Below are 18915 nucleotides of genomic sequence, written 5' to 3'. Positions count from 1 at the left end.
ATGAAACCACATGATGTGTTCTTTTCTGTCTGGCTTCTTTCACTCAGCATGTTTACTTTGCATTAGGACCACATGCACAGACAGTGATTGTTTTTGCTGCTGAGTAGTTTTCTGTTGCGTAGATATACAATTTGTTTATACATTCCTCTGTTGATGGACATTAGATTTCTCCCAGTTTTTGCCTACGCCTCTAAAACAGCTTTATATTACAAATAAAGTCCTTGTACAGAAATACTTTCTTTTCTCTAGTGCAAATATCTAATTGTGCAATGACTATGATTATGTGTTTGACCTGGGAAACTGCCTGCCTCTTGTCCACAGCGGTGTAACCTGTCTCCTTCACACTGGCACTGGGTGGTCCAGTTGCTCCTCACCAGCATCTGGTGTGGTAGGTCTTACTTTCAGTCCTTCCGACAGGTGTGTAGCAGTGTCTCATTGTGGCTTTAACGTCCATTTCCCTAATGACTAATGATGTTGGACACCTTTTCATGGTTTATCTATACATTATCTATACATCTTCTTGGTAAAGTGTGTGTGTTCAAATCTTCTATTTCATTCTTGATTACTTGTTTTCTTATTGAGTTAGAGTTCTTTATATATTTTGGGTAGAAGTTCTTTGTAAGATACTTATTTTGCTTTTCAAAGAGTTTTTGTTTTTGATGAGGTCCAGTTTTTTCAGTTGTTTTTGCATTTGTTTGTTTTCGTGCTTTGTTTTGTTTTTGGTACTGGGGATTGAACCCAGGATTGCTTTACCACTGAGGTGCATCCCCAGCCCTTTTTATTTTTTGAGATAAGGTCTTGCTAAGTTGCGGAGGGTCTCACTAGGTTGCTGAGGCTGGCCTCAAACTTGAGATCCTCCTGCCTCAGCTTCCCCAGTCACTGGGATTACAGGTGTGTGTCACCATGCATCACTCAGTTTTGTCTTGTTTTGATTTGTATTTTATTTATAAAAATCTACAGAATTTTTCTTCTGTATTAGCAATTTTCAAATTGTTGGTTTTACATATAGGTTTGTTTACATAAAAAATTTTTTAATATTGTACATGATATGTATGAATTTCAGTTTTTATTTTTCCCTTTAGGAAAACACATTTGTTTCAAATGAAAAGACCATTTTTTTCTACATTGGATTGCCTTCATCTATTTATCAAAAATAGGTTTTGGTGGCTCTGTGGTACAGCATATGCCTAGCATACATGAGGCCATGGGTTTAATTCCTAGTGCTGAAAAACAAAACACAAAAAAAATAGATTGTGTGTGTGTGTGTGTGTGCATGTATTTGTCATAGGTCAGTGCCACACTATTTTGATGACTTAACTTTAATGTAACTCATTGAAATTAGATAGTCCTCTGCTTTCATTTTCTTTTTGTTTGATTAATCTAAGTTCATTACATTTCTATAGGAATTTCAGAATCAGCTTGTTGATTTGTACAAAGAAACCTGTGAGATTTTGATTGGCATTGATGTGATTCTGTAGATGAATGTCAGAAGAAGTATACTACTAACCATGATGGTTTTCCCAATTGTAAGCAGGGTCTTTCTCTCCAATTCATAGGTGATCGTAGACTCTTGGTAGCACTTGCAGGTGTCAGTGTACATCTTCCGTGGCCTGGTCATATTCTCTCTTAGTTTTCATGGATTTGGATGCTGTGTAAGTCATATTTTTCAGATAGCTCTCTGGTACTAGTTTCTGGGGAATTTGAATACAGTCAGAACATACTAGAGCTACTCAATTCCTCCTAAACATATTGAGCCTTTTTTTATGGTTTAGTATGTAATCTAACTTGGAAAATTTTTAGAGAACATTTGATAAGAATGTGTATTCTGCTGTTACAGATGAGTAGGTGTAAATTTTATGAAAGTCAGACTGTTGATAATGTTTTCAAGTGTCTGTTCCCTGATTTGGCTAGTTATGTAGTGACCCTGACTAAGGACGTGTTGATTTCTCCCACTGCCCTGTTGGTTTTGCTCATTTCTTGTGAAGTTGTTTTGTTTGTACTTATGTGCTCCAGATCATATACCCTCTCCTCTCCTTCAGGGATCTTTTCACTTCTGGGAAGCAGCCTACTTGGCAGTGGGTTATACTCTGAAGTGCATTGTCTGCTTGAAGCAGCCTGTTCACTTTCACTTCTTGGTTTCCTAGTGACAGCATTATTTCTTTTTGTGTTTCATATTTTAAGTGTGTTGTAGTCAAAAGTCTATAACTGGTGATACCTTTTAATCCAATTTCATGGTCTCTGCCTTTTAGTTGGGGTGGTAGGCGCATTTACATTTAGTACAATTACTGAAATGAGTAGGTTCCATCTTGCCATCTTTTCTTTTTCTTTCTCACTCTTTGTCCCATCTCTTCTTTGTTCCTGTTTTTCTTCCCTTAAAAAAAAAATTCAGTGATTCAAAAAAATTTTTTTCACTGTTACTTCAGAGTTATTTCAGAGTTTTAGTGTACATCTCTGACATGGTGCTGTCCAGGTATACAGCATCCAAGTGATGCTGTATACCTTCACATATTGCATAACCACCACACTGCTGTCATCTTCTCCTTGATGTATGCTACTGTTGTACATTTTACTTCTATTGTCTTAAACTCAGTATGTTTTTGTTAATGATTTAATTTTTTTTTTTAAAGCTATGAAAACCCCCAATATCTGCCCTGTATCCACTGCTCCTCACTCCTGTGCTTGGATCCTTGTTTTCGTCCACTACCTCCTCCTGCCTGCCCAAGGGCTGCCCTTATCATTTCTTGGAGAGCAGTTTTGCTAGCAAAGAATTCCTCTGTCTTTATATGTTTGAAAATCTTACTTTGATTGTCTTTTAAAGATATTTCCACTGAGCATAGAATTCCAAGCTGATTTTTTTTTAAATTATTATTCTCTTAGTTCTTAAAGGATCACTGCTGTCTTCCAGGTGCATAGTGTTGGGTGAACCTCCTTTGCCTCCCACCCCCAGTGGCTGTTCAGGTGTTGCTTCCTGATCACTGGTTTGAGCCCTTTGACTGTTCCATGCCTTGGGTCTGCCATCCTTGTGTCTCTCGAGCTGGGCTCCTTTCCTGGATCTGGGCTTGTGGTTGCCAGGCTTGGACCTGCATGTAGTTTTCTGCACCGCCTCTCTCCTGTCCTCTGGGATGAGTTGCAGGTCCTTCATGCCTTGTGAAGTTGTCCGCAGCTCTGCTTCTGTTCGGAAAGGCTCTCCTCCCTCTGTATTGTGCTGCAGATCATCTTTTGCTGTTCATAGACCTTCCTTTTGCCAGCTGGTTTACCATGAGTGCCATCCAGTGTCATTTCACCTTAGACATTGTAGCTTCCACCTCTAGAAATGTGATTGGGTTTTTCTATGTCTTTCATGTCTGTCCTTAACTGTTCTGTTTTCCACCAGTTTAAATTGCTGCTTTGGTGTCCTTGTTGGCCAGTCATGATGTGTGTCATTTGTGTAGCTTTAGCTGATTGATTACTATCCTGCTTGCAGCTTGTGTTTCTTGCTGCTTCTATGCCTGGTCATCTCTGCTTGGATGGTGGGTGTTGTGAGTTTCAGCTTATTGGTTCTGGTTAATTTTGTTGTATTCCTATATCTTCTTGATCTATTTTTAGAGGTGCAGGTAGGTTTCTTAGAGTTTTGATTCATCTTTGTGATTTGCCAGGCATCCTGGAGCAGGTCTCAGACTAGAATAATTGCCACACTATGCACCAAGGCCTTCCTAAATTCTAAGGGTCTGTGGGGACAGCACTGCTGGTACTATTGCCTGTCCTGTCCATAGTTTTGTCACTATGAGCTTCAAAAGACTTCCTGGTTTTTAAGCCAGGTGGGTGTTTTCTATTTAAAAAAAAATAACAGTGAAGACAAACCAGACAGTTCTAGGTGGAGCCCAACCTGCCTTGTTCCTGTCTCCCACCTGGTCCTCATTTTGCCCTCTGGACCGAGGTCACTACAGAACCTGCTTTGTTTGTCATCTTGATTCTTCCCAGTCCTCAGCTCCCTCCACACCCCCACATTAGGAATATGTCCTTGACTTTTCACCCACTTTCTAGAGGCCATGCTCCCATGTCTCAGTGTCCTCTCCACTATGCGCTCCTGCCTTCAGGAGTAGAACTAGGGACATAGGACACACTGGACTCCCACAAGTTTTTGCGTCCTTCTAGCCACATGATGGTCAGCAGCCCCAACTTGGGCAGGTGCTGTCCAGGACCTTGCCCATGCCTGGGTGATTGTGCATGCTTCTTGCATCCTCCCTGGCAGCCTGGGGTCTCATGTGTGAATTTGGAACTGAAAAATTACAGCTGAGCCTCCTAACTTGCAGCTTGCTGTTGCTCCATGGGCTGTAGTGGCTTCCTTGTCTCACAAGTCTTGCCGTCTTTGCAGGTTGAAGGTGGAGGAGCTGGAGGGGGAGCGGAGTCGCCTGGAGCAAGAGAAGAAGATGCTGGAGCTTCAGCTGGAGAGGTGCACCCTGCAGGTAGGCACAGGGCAGCCACGGGACACATGCTGTACCAAACCGGAAACTTCCTCCTGCACACCCTTCTTTACCTGGCTGGAAGTCCCAGGGTCCTACAGAGTGACAGTCTCCTCATCTGGGGTCTTCCTTGTGCCTTCTTTTCCTGTTCCTCTGCACTCACCACAGCACCTGGAGCCTCAGTATCTGGTGTGGGGAGGGCCCATGGGTCAGAGTCAAGGGAGGCTTCTCTGTGTGTTTTTAGGTTGGTACCTACACCCACACCCATAACTTGTGGTTGTGACGTTGGGCTGCCATCTATTCTGTTTCAGTTGACTGACTTTTTAGTTTTCATCCTCCAGACTTAAATTATTCCATGGAGGAAACCCGCAGGTTTGAGATTGCCCAGTTTTTAGACAGGCCGTTGATTTTATCTTGGCACCTATTAGAGGCAATCAAATCTCCTTTCTGTTACCAATTCCTGGTGATGGGAGAGGTGACAACTTTGATGAAGTGAGGCACTCCGAGCTGCAGCTGGACTGTGTGCCTGGCCCTAGGACCTGTCATCTTCTGTTCTAATTGGGCCACGGTCCTCAACTGGGGCTACTAGCGGGTCGATCCCTGACTGCCTGGCCATGTTGCTGTGTCAGGTTGGATTTTCAGATGTCTTTCTGTGGAGCTAGTTGAACAGAACTTGAGCTTTCACGGCTCAATGACTCCCCAGCCCTCCTGCATGTTAGGCCACTGTGTGTCCCCACCAGAACTGTTCATTCCCCTTTTTCTGCAACTGGGCTTCCAGGCTTTCCCACAAGGGATCCTCCAGTGGGCTTGGAGAGGTTGTTGAGGAGTAAATGAGACAAGGTACAGGGGAACGCTGTGCCTGGCACCACCACCTCTAAGTGGGAATGCTCTGGACGGGGTCACCTTGAGTGTCCCTGATAGGAGTTACAGGGCAGCACATCTAGTGGTCAGTGCCGGCTACCCTATGCACCTATGTGGGTTGGCATGAAACTGTAGTTAGCCAGGCCTTCTGTGATTATAGAGCTCCATGTGGGCCCTTATTGGGGTGAGCCTCTTGCTGTGAGATGCTGCTCAGAGCTGATGGCTGGGCACCAGCCTGGTAGACCATGGCCCTGTTAGCTCATGTCCACACCTGCTTTCTGAGCCCAGGCCTCCTTGCTTCCACAGTACAGTGGAGTGGGGAACCATCATGCAGACAGGCGCTGGGTGTGCGTGTGAGTAATACCCAAAGCATGGCCAGAAGGGTTAGTAGAAGACTGGGCCTGGTGTCCTGAAGAACAGGGTTCATACCATGGCATGATGACCAAGAGCCAAGCCTGGGACTACAGGGATGACTGTCTAGGTGAACAGGGAGGAAATAAGCTCAGAGGCATGGAGGGGGACTGTGGGATTGGCTCTCGCCATGGAAGAAGCTTCTAGACAGCCCTGCAGCCACTGTCAGCTGTGATTATGCTACTGGAAGCAGATTTTTTAGAGGCAAGCTTGGGGAGGAAGCCACATGGGTCCCGTGGTGTCTTGAGCTTCTCTGGAATAGACTCTTGGCTGCCTGGGCTTCTTCTGGCTGCTTGGAGCCACGCTGCTTGCCATACTGCAGCCCTGCTGTCCTCTTGACCACAGGCCACAGCAACAGACCCCCAACTCCATGTTCCAGTATTAAGCCACCCCCACCTCCAACAGCACTAGAGCTCAGCTGGACTCCAGTGGCACCCAGGGCCACACCTACCCTACACATGGGTGCCGTTCAGGAGGATTGGGTGATGGTCCAAATCCCCAGACCACAGTGGTCATCCCTTTGGTGACCACATGCGTCTGCCTTGCACCATACCTACTGTACCTTCCCTGGGGTGAAGTAGTGTGGCCCTGTGTCCCTGGTGAGGAGATGTCTGCTCAGAAGTTGAGCTCTTCTGTCAAGGGTGCCTGGGCAGAGGAGTATGGCTGGGGGTGAGCTGGGCCCTGTCTTCCTCCCTCTTTGTGCTTCTAGCCTGCCCCTGTGCCTCTCTCACTCTGTGCTCCTAGCCTGCCCCTTTGCCTCTCTCACTCCCCTCTCAGAAGTGCATGAGAACTTCTTGGGAAGGGAAGGCTACATCTGGCTGTGGCCCAAGTGGCCCTATTCTGTTGTGCCAGGTCACCAGCGGCAGCATGAAGACCCCATGCTGGCTGCAGGTGGTGGCCCCAGCTGCACCTGTGCCAGGGTGGTGAAAGGCATCTATCCAGGGCTGAGCTGGTCCTGCTATTGTCACCATAGTAAGAGAAGTTCCTGTCAATCCCCCATGCCAAAGCATTTTCCATCCACTTGGTAAGAAGGAGCAGTGACAGAAGCCTGACATGGGGACTGGTTTTGCAAAAGGGGAGCAGGAACACGTCTGGCTCAGGAGTGGCCCAGGCGGAGTGAGTGGATCAGAAGGTGATTAATACATGGAGAAAGAGAAAGGTCACTGGCTCAGGGGGTGGTCTATGCTGGACATGCCAGACTCTCTGAATCCCAATACCTCCTTTATGAGTTAGGGGTGATGATATCCACATGTTGGGGACATCACATGCCAGGGGTCTACCACAACTCTTGGCTTGGATTTGGTATTCCAAACATGCTCATATGCATCTCCTTCTGTCCTTTCCATCCTTGAGGGCGAAGGTTAGCATCCATCCCACCTAGGAGCATTGCTGACGTGCTTATTCGCAGTACACCTCCTACTCTCTGCTCCCTCTGGAGGAGGAGAACCTCTCCAGGTCGGGGCGCATAGAAAATTGATTGGAATCAGCTGCAGCCTGGCTTAATTGGGAACATATGCTTGGAGAGGGAGCCCAACTAGTTGGAACTTTTCATAATTAGTTTGCAGCTGGTTGGTGAGGAAGCAAACCTCCAGTTACCTCTTAGAGCTGGGTTTGTGGGTGCACTCTTGTGCTCAGGGAAGATTGGTCATTGCATTGGCCTGTGTGGGGACTGGCTGTGATGATGCCGTCCTCTCTGAGGGTCATTGGTTATGTGCACACTGGCCAGGGGTGATGTGCTACATTGCTAATGTAGCTACAGGTGGGCAGGGTACCAGGGCCTATCTGCACAGGAGCGCCTCCAACCAGAGATCAGGTGGACGCAAGTTTAGGCTGTTGCTGCCAAGGTTGTGAAGAGGCCCAATTTGGAAATGGAGGCCTAGGCCTAGGTAGTTGGCATGTGAAGGATGAACTCAGACCTACCATTTCCTACAGTAGATGGTGGAACTGTGACAGTGTTCTCAAATGAGGATAAGAATTTGGCACACCTGGTGGACCTCCAGATCTATGGTCCCCAGACCATTTCTAGGGCTGTTGGTGCAGCCACAGCAGCAGGGCATGCAGGAGACCTAGTCCTGTCCCTGAGGCCTGCAGCCTAGGGCATTCTGCCCACCCAGAGGTGCTAGTTCTCCTCTCCTGGAGTCTCTGAGTCAGTGGTCTCCTGTTCCCTACCCTAGGCACTGGCCTGGGACCAAGAACCTAGCAGCAGGGACCTCTGAGTCCTTTTTTCCTACCTTTTATCCTAATAGACCCCATCCAGTGTCCCTCTTCATGGTAGGTGGGCCCTGGCCCTTGAAGACTTAGCCTCCAACATCTGGGGTTGTATCAGCACTCTCCCCAGGATGTGGGCCTCCCTTGTAGGCTCTCTTGGGAGCATGCAGCTCCTAGAGGGCCCAGCATGTCCCTGATAAGCCAAGTCAATGCTGTAGCTGTTATGGTTATTCATGCTAATATCACGGGCCTCACTGTCTCATGTTGATAAGGTACATGGTTTTCCATGTGGTTCTGGTGGGCTAGAACCAGGTCGAGTGCTCTGATCACCTGGAGCACAGAGGAGCTTGCCCATGCGTTGGCTTGCCTGTGCTGGACACTGACTTCCCAGCAGGACAGGCTGTTTCCACTCAGCAACAGCAAGTTTCCATGAGGACATGCAGCACAGATCAAGCCCTGGTGCTCTGTGGGTGCCCCCTTTAGTCAGTGTCACCCATTAGTAATGGGGCCAACATTTAAACCCAGTCCTCCTGGATATCCCCCAGCATTTTATTATGAGCATTTTTAAGCACACAGAGAAGTCAGAAGAATGTTACAGTGAATGCCTGCTTACCCACCACCTACATCCTGCCAGGAATGCTGCTCTACAACATCTCTACCCATCCCTCCACATCCATCAGTCCGTTTTATTCTTTTGATGCATTTTAAAGTAAATTGCAGACATCTGTACACTTTTCTCTAAATACTCCAGCATGCATGTAATTAAGCAGAATTCATCTCTGAGGTTCTGAAGCCTATGCCCCCGCCATCCCTCGGTATCATCTAATCAGGGTGCTTTACCAGGAAAGTTGGTGGTCGAGGCTGATGGACCCCTCCCCTGAGACTTCCCCTGCTCTCCAGAGTGAGGCTGCCCTCCGCAGGTACCTCCAGGCCTGGCCTGGCCTACTCCTCCCTCTGGCTGGGTGAGGCTGCTATGCAGCCTGCCTGAAGTGCTGCTCAGGAAGGAGCCCAGACGAGCTGCCCAGTGACATTTAAAATAAGTGTATCTTTTTTGGAAATGGAGTGGGTAGAAAATTGCTGGTTTCCCTCTGAGCAGAAAGCTTCCAGTGCCTAGAGACCTCCCCGCTCCTGTCTGCGTCACAGGAAGTAGCACCAGGCTCCCGGTCTCACCTCCTTCTTATCCCCAAGCCTGCCCCCTATTGATGCCCTGACAGCCTGAGTGCCTTCCCTGCAGTGCCCAGGAGCTGCCCACCCTGGGCCCTCCTGGAGCCTGCTGGTCCCTCTCACCACTGGCTGCTGCCCCAGGGGCAACCCATTTGCCCTGGATCTGTGCCACTCCCCTGGCCTGCCTGCCAAGCCTCTCTGCACACTTCAAAAGCAGCTTCAGCCCCACCTGTCCAGACCCTAAGGCAGAATGGGCTCTTCTCAGGAGCTCTTATACCTTTGGTTCTGCTGTTGATCCCAAGCTCTTTGCCAGGACAGTTGATTTCTTGGCAGCCCACTGCAATACTTGTGGAATGTTCTGTGGGTATCACTCCCCACAGGAATGTGGGGAGAGTCCCTGAGAGCTCTGTAGCCCCAGGGCTTACTCCATGGAAGAGTCTGAGCTCTTCCTTAGGACAGGACAACGCCAGGGCTGTGTCTCCACTTAAATCTCCCAGGGACACCACGAGGAGGGGATGCCATTGCTCCTGCTGTGCCAAAGGCCATAAACTCTTGTGACCCACCACACAGCAAGGAAGCAGCACAACCACAGTCTAGACCCATTGCCCCAAGTCATGTCCCTCAGTAGTGTCCTAGGCTGTCCATCTGTGTTGCCCCCTATTTCTGCCATGAATGCCTGGAATGCCTGTGCTGCTACTCCCCGCTCATGTGGGAGCTACAGAAAAGAGAACCAGGTACCCTCCTGTGGCTGCCCTCCTCTACCTCTGCCCAGGCATCAACCTGGGAGCTCTGTGTGCTGGGCAGCATGAGCAACAGTCCACTAACTTGAAATCTTCACCAGGATCATGTGAAGTAAGAAGATGGACTTGAGGAGATTCAGCATTTTCTCTTTCACAAGGACATCAGGGTCTCCATTTGTCAGGACTCTGTGTCTCGGAACGTGTTACAGACACATTTGCACCTTTCTAGTGAATTCACTTGTGGGTTTTGTATCTGGCTGCTTATTTCCCTGGCCCTAGTCTTCACTCTTCACTTTAGTCACATGTCCTTGCTGAGTGCTGCTGCTGACCCATGAACACTGGACTCTGTGGCCCATTGTGGTGACTCTGTTAGTACCTTCACATTTCCAGGGAGGACAGAAGTAAGTGCATCTCAGCTCCATCCTGTCTGGTACTGCAGCAGAGCAAGTCTCAGTGTCTCTTCCTGGCCCTGCTGCCCAGGCCTGCCCTGCTGGATGTTTATGTAAAATAAGACACTTATAAAGCAGAAAAAAAGCCCAGACCCACCGAGGTGAACACAGGCTGCTCATGTTTATTAACACCGAAGACTAAAAAAAGCCAGTTCGCTGATGTGCATTTGTGTGGTGAAATTTCCACAGTGCTGTTTTCTTTTGATTTTTTATGAGAAGAATGATGTGTCCTGCATGCTAAGCCCCTTCTCCTCTCTCCTCCTGAGAAGCTCAGTCCCTTGGGCCCACCAGCCCTGAGCACCAGCTGGAGCACCCAGCACACTCGCCTCCTGCTTCTGTGGCCCCCTGGCCTTGGGGCCTCATCCCCCACAGACATGGACCAGCAGCAGTCGGAGGAGGAGGCTATTTGGCAGGCACACACATTGCTCACAGTCCCATCATGCAGCGGCATGGTGTCTTTTTGCTCATATTCATCAGGACACCCATGCATCTTCACCACCACTGCCTACACAACCAGAAAGCAAGTGGCCCAGGGAGTAGCAGGATCCATGGCCACAGGCTGCCTCTCCCTGTGGCGTCCGCATCCACACTGTCATTCTCAGAGTGGTGATGTAACTGTGGGCTGCAGCACCCTCCTTCATCTCCATGTGGTCCTTGCCAAGGTTTTAGGTGAGTCCTGTGTCACCTCACAGCCAGGCTGTGATAAAGATTGGACACATCAGGGCAGACCCAGGGCAACGCCCAACCATGAGACATGCTGTTCTCCATGGGACAGCAAAGCCAGTCCCTCCCCTCAGGTGATCTCCAGGAACTGATAGGACCTAGCAGGGAGCAGGATGGCAGGGGAGCAGCACTCACAGGGACCCTGCACAGTGGGCACCACACAGTGGGCACCACACTAAGCACCCCTCTCGCCACCCATATCAGAAATAGGCCAATAGGAGCTGTGTGGGTTCTCAGGGTCTTGGGCCTCGCAGGCAGGTCCTCTCCCAACCTTGTACACCATTCCATTCTTGGGTCAACCTTGCCCAAGCAAAGGGATTTCAATGGCTGGAGAACTTGGACTTGGTAGAGATAAACTAACTCTGGTGCCACAGACAGAAAAGATCATGAGATGCATCTCATATGGTTTTATGATGCTCTCACAGGTGTCCTGTTGATCTTAGAAAGCACATTGGCTGTGGGACCCAGAAAGTCTACTCCTAGGCCTCAAAAGCAGGGACTCACAAACATGGGTGCCATGTTCACAGTGGTCAAAACATGGAGACTCCAAGTGTCCACTGACAATTAAATGATAAATAAAATGTGGTCCATCTGCAACTGTGGAATATTATTCAGCTTTAAAAAAGAATGGAATTCTGATACAAACTACTGTGCTGTAGAAATTAGCCAGTCACTAAGGTCAATATTATGTGATTACACCTCTGCAAGATCCCTGGAGACAGGGTGTCACAGCAGGGAGTTGGGTGTTTAATGGGTGCACAGTTTCAGTGTAGGAAAGTGAGAAGGTTCTGGAGGTGACTAGTGTTGATGGCCACACAAGGTGAATGTGCTTAATGCCACTGAACTGTCCACTCAGAAATGGTTAAGATGGGAACTTTGTTGGGCATCTCCTGGAGCGACTCAGGCCATGGACCAGGGACCCAACCTCTTGGTGTCCATGACAAAGTGCTGGGGTGGCTGCTGTCTGGGCTCACTCCCATCAGGTGTCATTCGGCCCTCCATGGCCCTTGGCCATCAGACCCTGCCATCATTCACCAGCTGCTTCTCCGTTTGCCAGCCTGTGTCTGAGGCTTCTGCCAGCACTTACCAAGAATCAAGTGGGGTGGTTTGGGCTGCAGTCATTTGCCTTCTCATGGAGAGCTCATGAGAGCAGGAGCCACCTGATTTCCAGAGCTGCTTCTGGGGCCTGGATCACTGGCTCCCCAGGGATTCCAGGAAGAGCAGCCCCAAACTGTAGCCTGACCAGTGCAAACAGGACATTCCTCCTCCTCTGAGAACAGGGCCTGGAGCCAGGCTGGGAAGTGAGCAGCCATCCCAACCTATCACCAGAGTCAAGGGGCCCTGGCCACTCCCTGCCCTTCACTCACCTACAGTGGTTGCTGCCATCTTGAGTTTGCCAATGTCCCCACCAGAGCAACCCACCTGCAGGGCCTGCAGGCAGTGTGGGTCCTGAGAGGCCAATGGATCTGGGGGGAGCGGGGAGGTGTTGAGTCTGGGCCAGGACCTGCACCATCCAAACTGCCTTCAGCCCTTCCCATCTAGTAGATTTTCTTTGTGACTCTTCCCTCCAAATTGCTCACATGCTGCCTCTAATAGCAGCTCACCTCCTGAGACCCCAGGGAGTGTGCAGGGGATGGTAGCTTGCTGAAGTTGGCTGTGCTGATGGTCCTGCTCTGCTGTCAGAGCTGAGGTCAGGGAAGTGCTGACGAAGAGCACGTGGTCACCAGGTGGCACTGGATGTGTGGGAGGATGGCAGACACTAGAGATGCCCAGTGGGAGGGAGTTTGTGCTCTCGTTGCTCCATCCAGCCCTTGTCCCCACTGTGTGGCCGTGTCCTCCAGGGTAGGTGTAGGATAGGATGGCTGCTTTCATCACTGGCCAGTGAGTTGGGTTGTCCTCACCTCTGGACATCCCGAGAACAAGATTGGGGTGCCAAGAATTGGCCCAAAGTCATGCAGTTTGTAGCTGGTGAAACTGAGACCTAAATGGGCTCTCCTGGGTCCCCACATCAGCCACCAGTCCCAGGCGTGAGCCCAGATGTCTGTCCAGCATGGATCTTATCATGGCTGTGCAAAGGCCATCTGGCAGCCTCCTCCATCCCAAGGTGGAAGCTTGCCCAGGGCTGGTCACTGAGTATCATGCCCTCCCGTCAACCTGTCTCCTTTACCCTGCCACTTGGGTGTCCGAAGCTGTGGTGTGCTGGGGAAGGAAGCCAAATTCAGATGTGGGTGGGAAGGCTTTGCTTTCCTCACCTTGACAGCTGTGGGGAAAGGAAGGGACACAGGGCCAAGCTGTGGACACTGGTCCCAGCAGCACCTCTGGTCCTGCTGCCGCAGACTGGCCCTGAGCACGTCCCCAGCCTCTGGAGGCCCAGGTTCCTCTCCTAGGATAGTGCCGTCCTTCCTGCAGGCACTGATGTGACTGTCCAGATATAGCTCCAGCCTTATGTGGCATGATCAAGGTGTGTCCCCAACTGGGCACTGCCTTGGCCCCTCCTGTGATCTTGGGCATTGGATTTGGCTTTGCCTGCTCTGGGATCCTTTTGGGTTTTGAGCCCATTTAAAGGAGAAATGGATCAGATCCAGCTTTTTTCCAAGTTAGGAGAAGAAAAACACAACGACCTGTAGGTCCACCGGGTTTAAAAGACAAAAAAATGCAACGTAGATGAGAGAGGATCCAGTACTTCACTGTACCTGGTTTGATGGACACCCCTGGGCTCTGCTGTGTGTGTTGGGGGGAGGCCCAGGTTCTCAGACAGAAGTGGAGTTGAGGACGAGCCAAGGACCCTGTGAGACAGAGCTGGGAGACAGGCCTCAGGATCAGCACTTTTAGTCCTAGCTTCAAGAGCCCTGTGGGGACCTGACACCCTATGCAGGTGTTGCAAAGACCATCCTCTCGTCTGTGGACCCATTGCTCTTCCTGAGCAGCCAGACTTCCATTATACAGATGAGGAAATTGAGGCTCAGAGAGAAAGGAGTGTAATTGAGTCTCAAACCCAGCACACAACAGTACATGTTTTGGGCAGCAGAATGCCAATTCCAAGGGCCATGCCCTGGGCACTTGCCTTGAGGAGGCCCATGTTGTGCTGCTAAAGTGAGCAAGGGCCAGGCCTTTGGTCTCAGGGCTGGGGTGGGGGTGGGGATCTGCAGCATCTGTGGTGGCTGCTGCCTGTCTTTCCCCATGGGTCTCACGTGTCTGGCACATCCAGCATCACTGGGCAGTGAGAGGGTTCTGCCCTCCCCTCAGAGCTGCAAGCTCCACCTCCCTGCAGGCCATCCCAGCAGGCAGCAGGGTGTGGGCTGGCGATGCTCGGGCTGCATGGTCTTGGAGGCCTGAGGTTCAGCCCAGATTAACTCAGTTCAAACCTCAGTGATCTATAAAGGAGGCACCTCCCTGCCGTGCCTTTGGACTAGCAGAGGGTCACGTGGGATTCCTGAGGCAGCTGCCCAAGCCCAGCTGCCTGTCCCTCTTCTTGTCTCTTTTTGGGAACTTGTTGCTCACAGTTCATAGCCCAGCGCCCGAGGATTGTAAAGGGTCTGAGCCAGGTGGCTGAGATATGGGGCTTGGGGGGCTTCCCCTGGGCTGTTCCTTCAGAGGACTCTACTGGCTGTGGCGGCTTAGCACTCAGCCTTTTCCTGGCTGAGGAAGGCTTCCCCCAGGTCCCCTGGCCCTGGTGGCTCCCTGTCATGGTCGTCTTGGTGGCCTGGAGTTTAGCATGGGGTCAGGGATGGTCAGATATGCTCTCTTCCACGTTGTTATCTGCCTTGTCACTAGGAACCCAATAGACTGTCATCCAGGGAGTGTTGTGAGAAGAGTCCCCAACCTGTGCTGGGCCCTGGCAGGCCCTTCCCTCTCCTAGCCCTGCCCTCCCTTGTCCTCACCCTCAGAGCTGGGACTCCAGCCTGGTCGTGGGATACAGGGGAGTTACATGTGCAGGGCTGGGCTCCTGGCCTCTGCCTTTTTCCTGGTTCAGTTCTGCCCCTTCTCCAGCCCCAGACCCAGCAGCCACCGAAAGCTGCCTTGCTCTTGTTGCCAAGCTGTGTCTCCTTCTGCCAGGAGGGGTATTGATTTGGTTTTGAGGCTGGATGATTTATAAATATGCATAAGGATTGGCGGTTATTTAACTGTGCTTTTTAATTCTCCTTGCGTTGCTGCCTCTTCCCAGCAGGGTCTCTTAGTATGCAAGTCAGGTACAGGGTGGCAGGCGGCCCTCCCTCCCTGCCTGCTGCCCGAGACCTTCCCAGGGGCAGCTGGGCCCTGGGGCAGCCGCCTGCCTGGCAGGGATGCAGGAGCGCCTCAGCGTGCAGGCACTCAGGGAGGTTTTGTACTTAAAAAAGAAGGTCCTTAAAGATCCAATTCCCTCTCACAGTGTCACAGAGGGAAACTGAGGCCCTGAAGATGGGGGCCTGCACATTAGGGGCAGAACTTACATTAGGAGCAGAAATGAAGCCCATGCTGATCCCACCCGAGATGGTGGCTGTTCATCTGAGTTTACATGGACTTGAGAAAGAAGTCCCCGAAATAGACAGGCCAGGGGTGGAGCCTCAGGCTGTCCCAGGGCACCAGCCCCCAGGGAATCTGCACTGTGCCCCTTAACACCCCCTAGCTTAGTGTCTCCCGGGACATGAGGCCCATGCTCCCTGAGCCCCTGAGCAGATTCTTCTCGGGAGCACAGTCCACAGGCCTGGCTTGGGGAAAGCTGGACCCGGATCCACACGCCAGGGAGTGGCTTCCCCTCTGCTGACTGGCTGCTCCTGTTTAGCTGCCACCGCCCCGCAGAAGCCGTCAGCCCGCTCACTCAGCAAGTGAAATGTTTTTGTTTAGTCAATAATTGCACCATCGCATCAAAGGAAGGTTCCAAACTTTCCTTTTGAGATTCTTGTCAGTGTCTCAACAGTTTTCTCAGCTGTGAATCAAACAAGGCGACAAATTTTAGCGGAAGATTACAGCCATTTCCCCCTTTCTTCTTCAGCACTGTCGTCTAGCAGCGATCTCAGCAAAGCCGTCCACCCGCTCCCATCTGCTTATTCCACGCAGCACCAGCCCCCCGAGTGGCACTCCTTCATGTTGGCGCAAACACCCCGGGGCCCGCTATGGGCAACATGGTGCCCGGGGTGGGGACGGGACTGGAGATGGAGCTGGGTTTTTCCTTCTCTGTGACGAGAGCGATGGACTGAGGAATGGGCCTCGCACTCATGATCCTGGGTGGGGTGGTCTCTTTGCCTCCATGTAGCGTAGGGAAGCACACAGCTGCTCAGCCCACTCTGAGCATGCCGACCCGAGCCCCAGCAAGGAGCAAGAGGAGCCTGCCCAGAGGGCCAGAGGTGGGCTGTCCTGGGGTGATGTCTGATGGCCAGATGGTGGATACATTTTGGAGGGCAGTAACCCAGCACCCTTGGCTGTGGAGGCCATCCAGTCCACCTGACCTCTATCCAGCCTCCCCATCTGCGGTGCAGCTACTGGCTGGTTCTTTCTTGGAGCAGAGACCTGGGTGGATTGGGTGGTGTGATCTATCTTTCTTGGTTTTTTGGGGTTTTTTTTTTTTTTTTTTTTTGTACCAGGGATTGAACTCAGGGGCACTCGACCACTGAGCCACATCCCCTGCCTTATTCCTTATTTTGTATTTTATTAGAGACAGGGTATCACTGAGTTGTTTAGGGCATTGCTTTTGCTGAGGCTGGCTTTGAACTCTCAAGCCTCTTGCCTCCACCTCCCAAGCCTCGGGATTACAGGCGTGCACCACCAAGCCCGGCTGGTGATGTGATCTTTCTGTGGGAGGATTGTATAGCTGTGCAGGCCTGATAATTGGTGACACTTACAGGGCTCCCCTCCTGCCCTTTAGCCCCTTTGTCTCCACTGCCTGGCTACACGTCCCATACGAAGCTCAGAAGCCCTCCTGGGAACTCAGCACCAGGCACGGGGCCTGCTTGGGTCTGACCCCAGAGTGTGCACCATGGGGGACAGGCAGCGCCACCTGCACTGCACCCCTTGCCCACACACAGCAGCAGTGGCACTGCACTGCCCCCCCCCACACACACAAGACCAGGCAAGTGATAGAAGAGCTATGGAGGGACTGTGGCTGGTTATCAAGGAAGAGAGGCTGGAACTCTTTCTCAGGACCCATCAGATTTTATTTCACACGTTATCCTCACCAATTGGTGTCTGATTTCTCAGCCCATAGGACTATCTCGGTCCAGGAGATGTTATGCCTGTCATCCATTCATTCGGCAAACTCATATTGGACACCATGTGGCAAGCACTGTTCTCAGTACTGGCAGAGCAGCAGTGAGCCAGATGTCGTCCCTGTCCCCGTGGGCTGACCTCCTGGTGGGAGACAGCTAATAGAGTAAATGTCTAAGATGATGTGACTGTCTTAGGTGCAAGTGGAGGTGCGGTAGCTGTCACTGTTGTCATTGGGGGCAGTGGAGGAGTGGTAGCTGTCCCTGTCAATGGTTCTGTGCAGTAGGTCTTTGTTGGGTGCTGTCATAGGCGGGCACTGCAGTGTCGTGTCACTTCCCTGGTCTACAGTGTAGGGTGAAGTCCTGTCTCTGGCAGCTCCCTTCAGTAGGAGGGTCTCAGGTGGCTGACTGTCTCCTTCTTCTCCCAGGGAGAAATAGGGCCTCCCCTTCTGGGGAGGGCGATGGCTTAGGAAGGAGGCTGCAGAGGAGCATAGACCCAGACCCTGAGCCCCACCCTCACTACCCAGGTTGTACCCTGGCCGGTCATACTGTGCCAACTAGGCCACGTGTAGGGGGAAATGGGGGTCACATGGTCCTTAAGACACCCCAGGGTTTCCTATTGGGCACCCAGAAAGTGGGTGCATTAGCTGTGTTCACCTGCTCCTTCCTCACATCCTGTACCAATCACCTCACACACCTCATGGTTCCTGTTGGGAAGCCCCTGTCTAGCCAGGACATTTCAGGACATAGTGTTCTGCAGACAGTATGGAAGATTCTGGGTGGCAGATGCCTGTTACAAACACCGTCCCCTGCAGGACCTCACTTCTCAGCCGATACTCGCTGTCCACCCCCCATCCCCTTAGCAACATGCCTGACGAGGAGCCTCACTGTAACCCCTAGCGCCAGGGCATGGTGGTATCATTATATGTGGCAGCAGGGAGTATGGCATTAGCCATCCCTGCCTCTCCTGTCCAGATTCCCATCCCTCCTCGTGTTGCCTCCACGGGATTCTGCCGTCTCTAGGCATCACGGAAAGTCAATTTAGTTTATAGAAATAGTTAACATGTTTATGACCTCGGAGTCCACGGGGCACTCAGTGTCTCTAGCTTCTTCAGCCCTCGGCCTTTCTGAGAGCAGGATACCCACATTGCCCAGGTGCAGAGGAGGAGGTTTGCTCCAGGCCATGGCCAGCAGTGCAGCCCCTGGCTCTCCCAGCTCCTGCCACAGACTACAGACTAGGGTTCAGTGACACTGTGCCTCCCTGCCCGAGGTGGAGGCAGGCTGCAGAGCCTTCTGACCACCTGTTACCATTTCTGCCCTGCTTGCCAGGCTCGTCCATCCACGTGCTGCATCTCTGTGGGCAGTAAGATGGGGCAAGTACTAGGTGCTAATGAGGACAGGTTGAGGAGTTTGGTCTCATCCTGGACATGGTGGCTTTGTACAAACCAAACCCCTTTTCCCAGCCAGCCCAGCTTAGCACCTAGCCACACTCTTTGGTTGGGCTGGTCATCACACCCCAAGAGGGGCAAGGAGTACCAGAGACAGGAGGGAAGCTTTTATACCTTCATCGCTGGGCCTGAAGACACTGTCATGTCAGATGTGGGCAGCCTGGTCACACATGTGCCCTGGTGTCTGGTGGCCCTCCAGTACTTTGCTTTGGATGTGTATAGATTTCATAGGAATCATCATTTTTTTCTCCAATTCATCAGACTGTTAAGAATTTCTGTTTGTTCTCTTC

General features: G+C 51.2%; 1 protein-coding gene across 12 annotated transcripts in view; it reads left to right on the top strand.

Moving 5' to 3' along the window:
- Positions 1–18915, top strand: part of Mad1l1 (mitotic arrest deficient 1 like 1) — a 354495-nt gene that overhangs the window by 235707 nt on the left and 99873 nt on the right. For all 12 annotated transcript variants that reach the window (XM_078023582.1, XM_078023580.1, XM_078023581.1 and 9 more), the window contains one exon: positions 4355–4445. In XM_078023582.1, the coding sequence (XP_077879708.1) occupies positions 4355–4445 (91 nt within the window). The remainder of the gene's footprint in view (positions 1–4354; positions 4446–18915) is intronic.

The sequence above is a fragment of the Ictidomys tridecemlineatus genome, chromosome 10 (genome assembly GCF_052094955.1).
Source record: "Ictidomys tridecemlineatus isolate mIctTri1 chromosome 10, mIctTri1.hap1, whole genome shotgun sequence".
Lineage (NCBI taxonomy): Eukaryota > Metazoa > Chordata > Mammalia > Rodentia > Sciuridae > Ictidomys > Ictidomys tridecemlineatus.
Note: the sequence above shows the minus strand (reverse complement) of the source record. Positions and strands in the feature narration are given on the sequence as shown.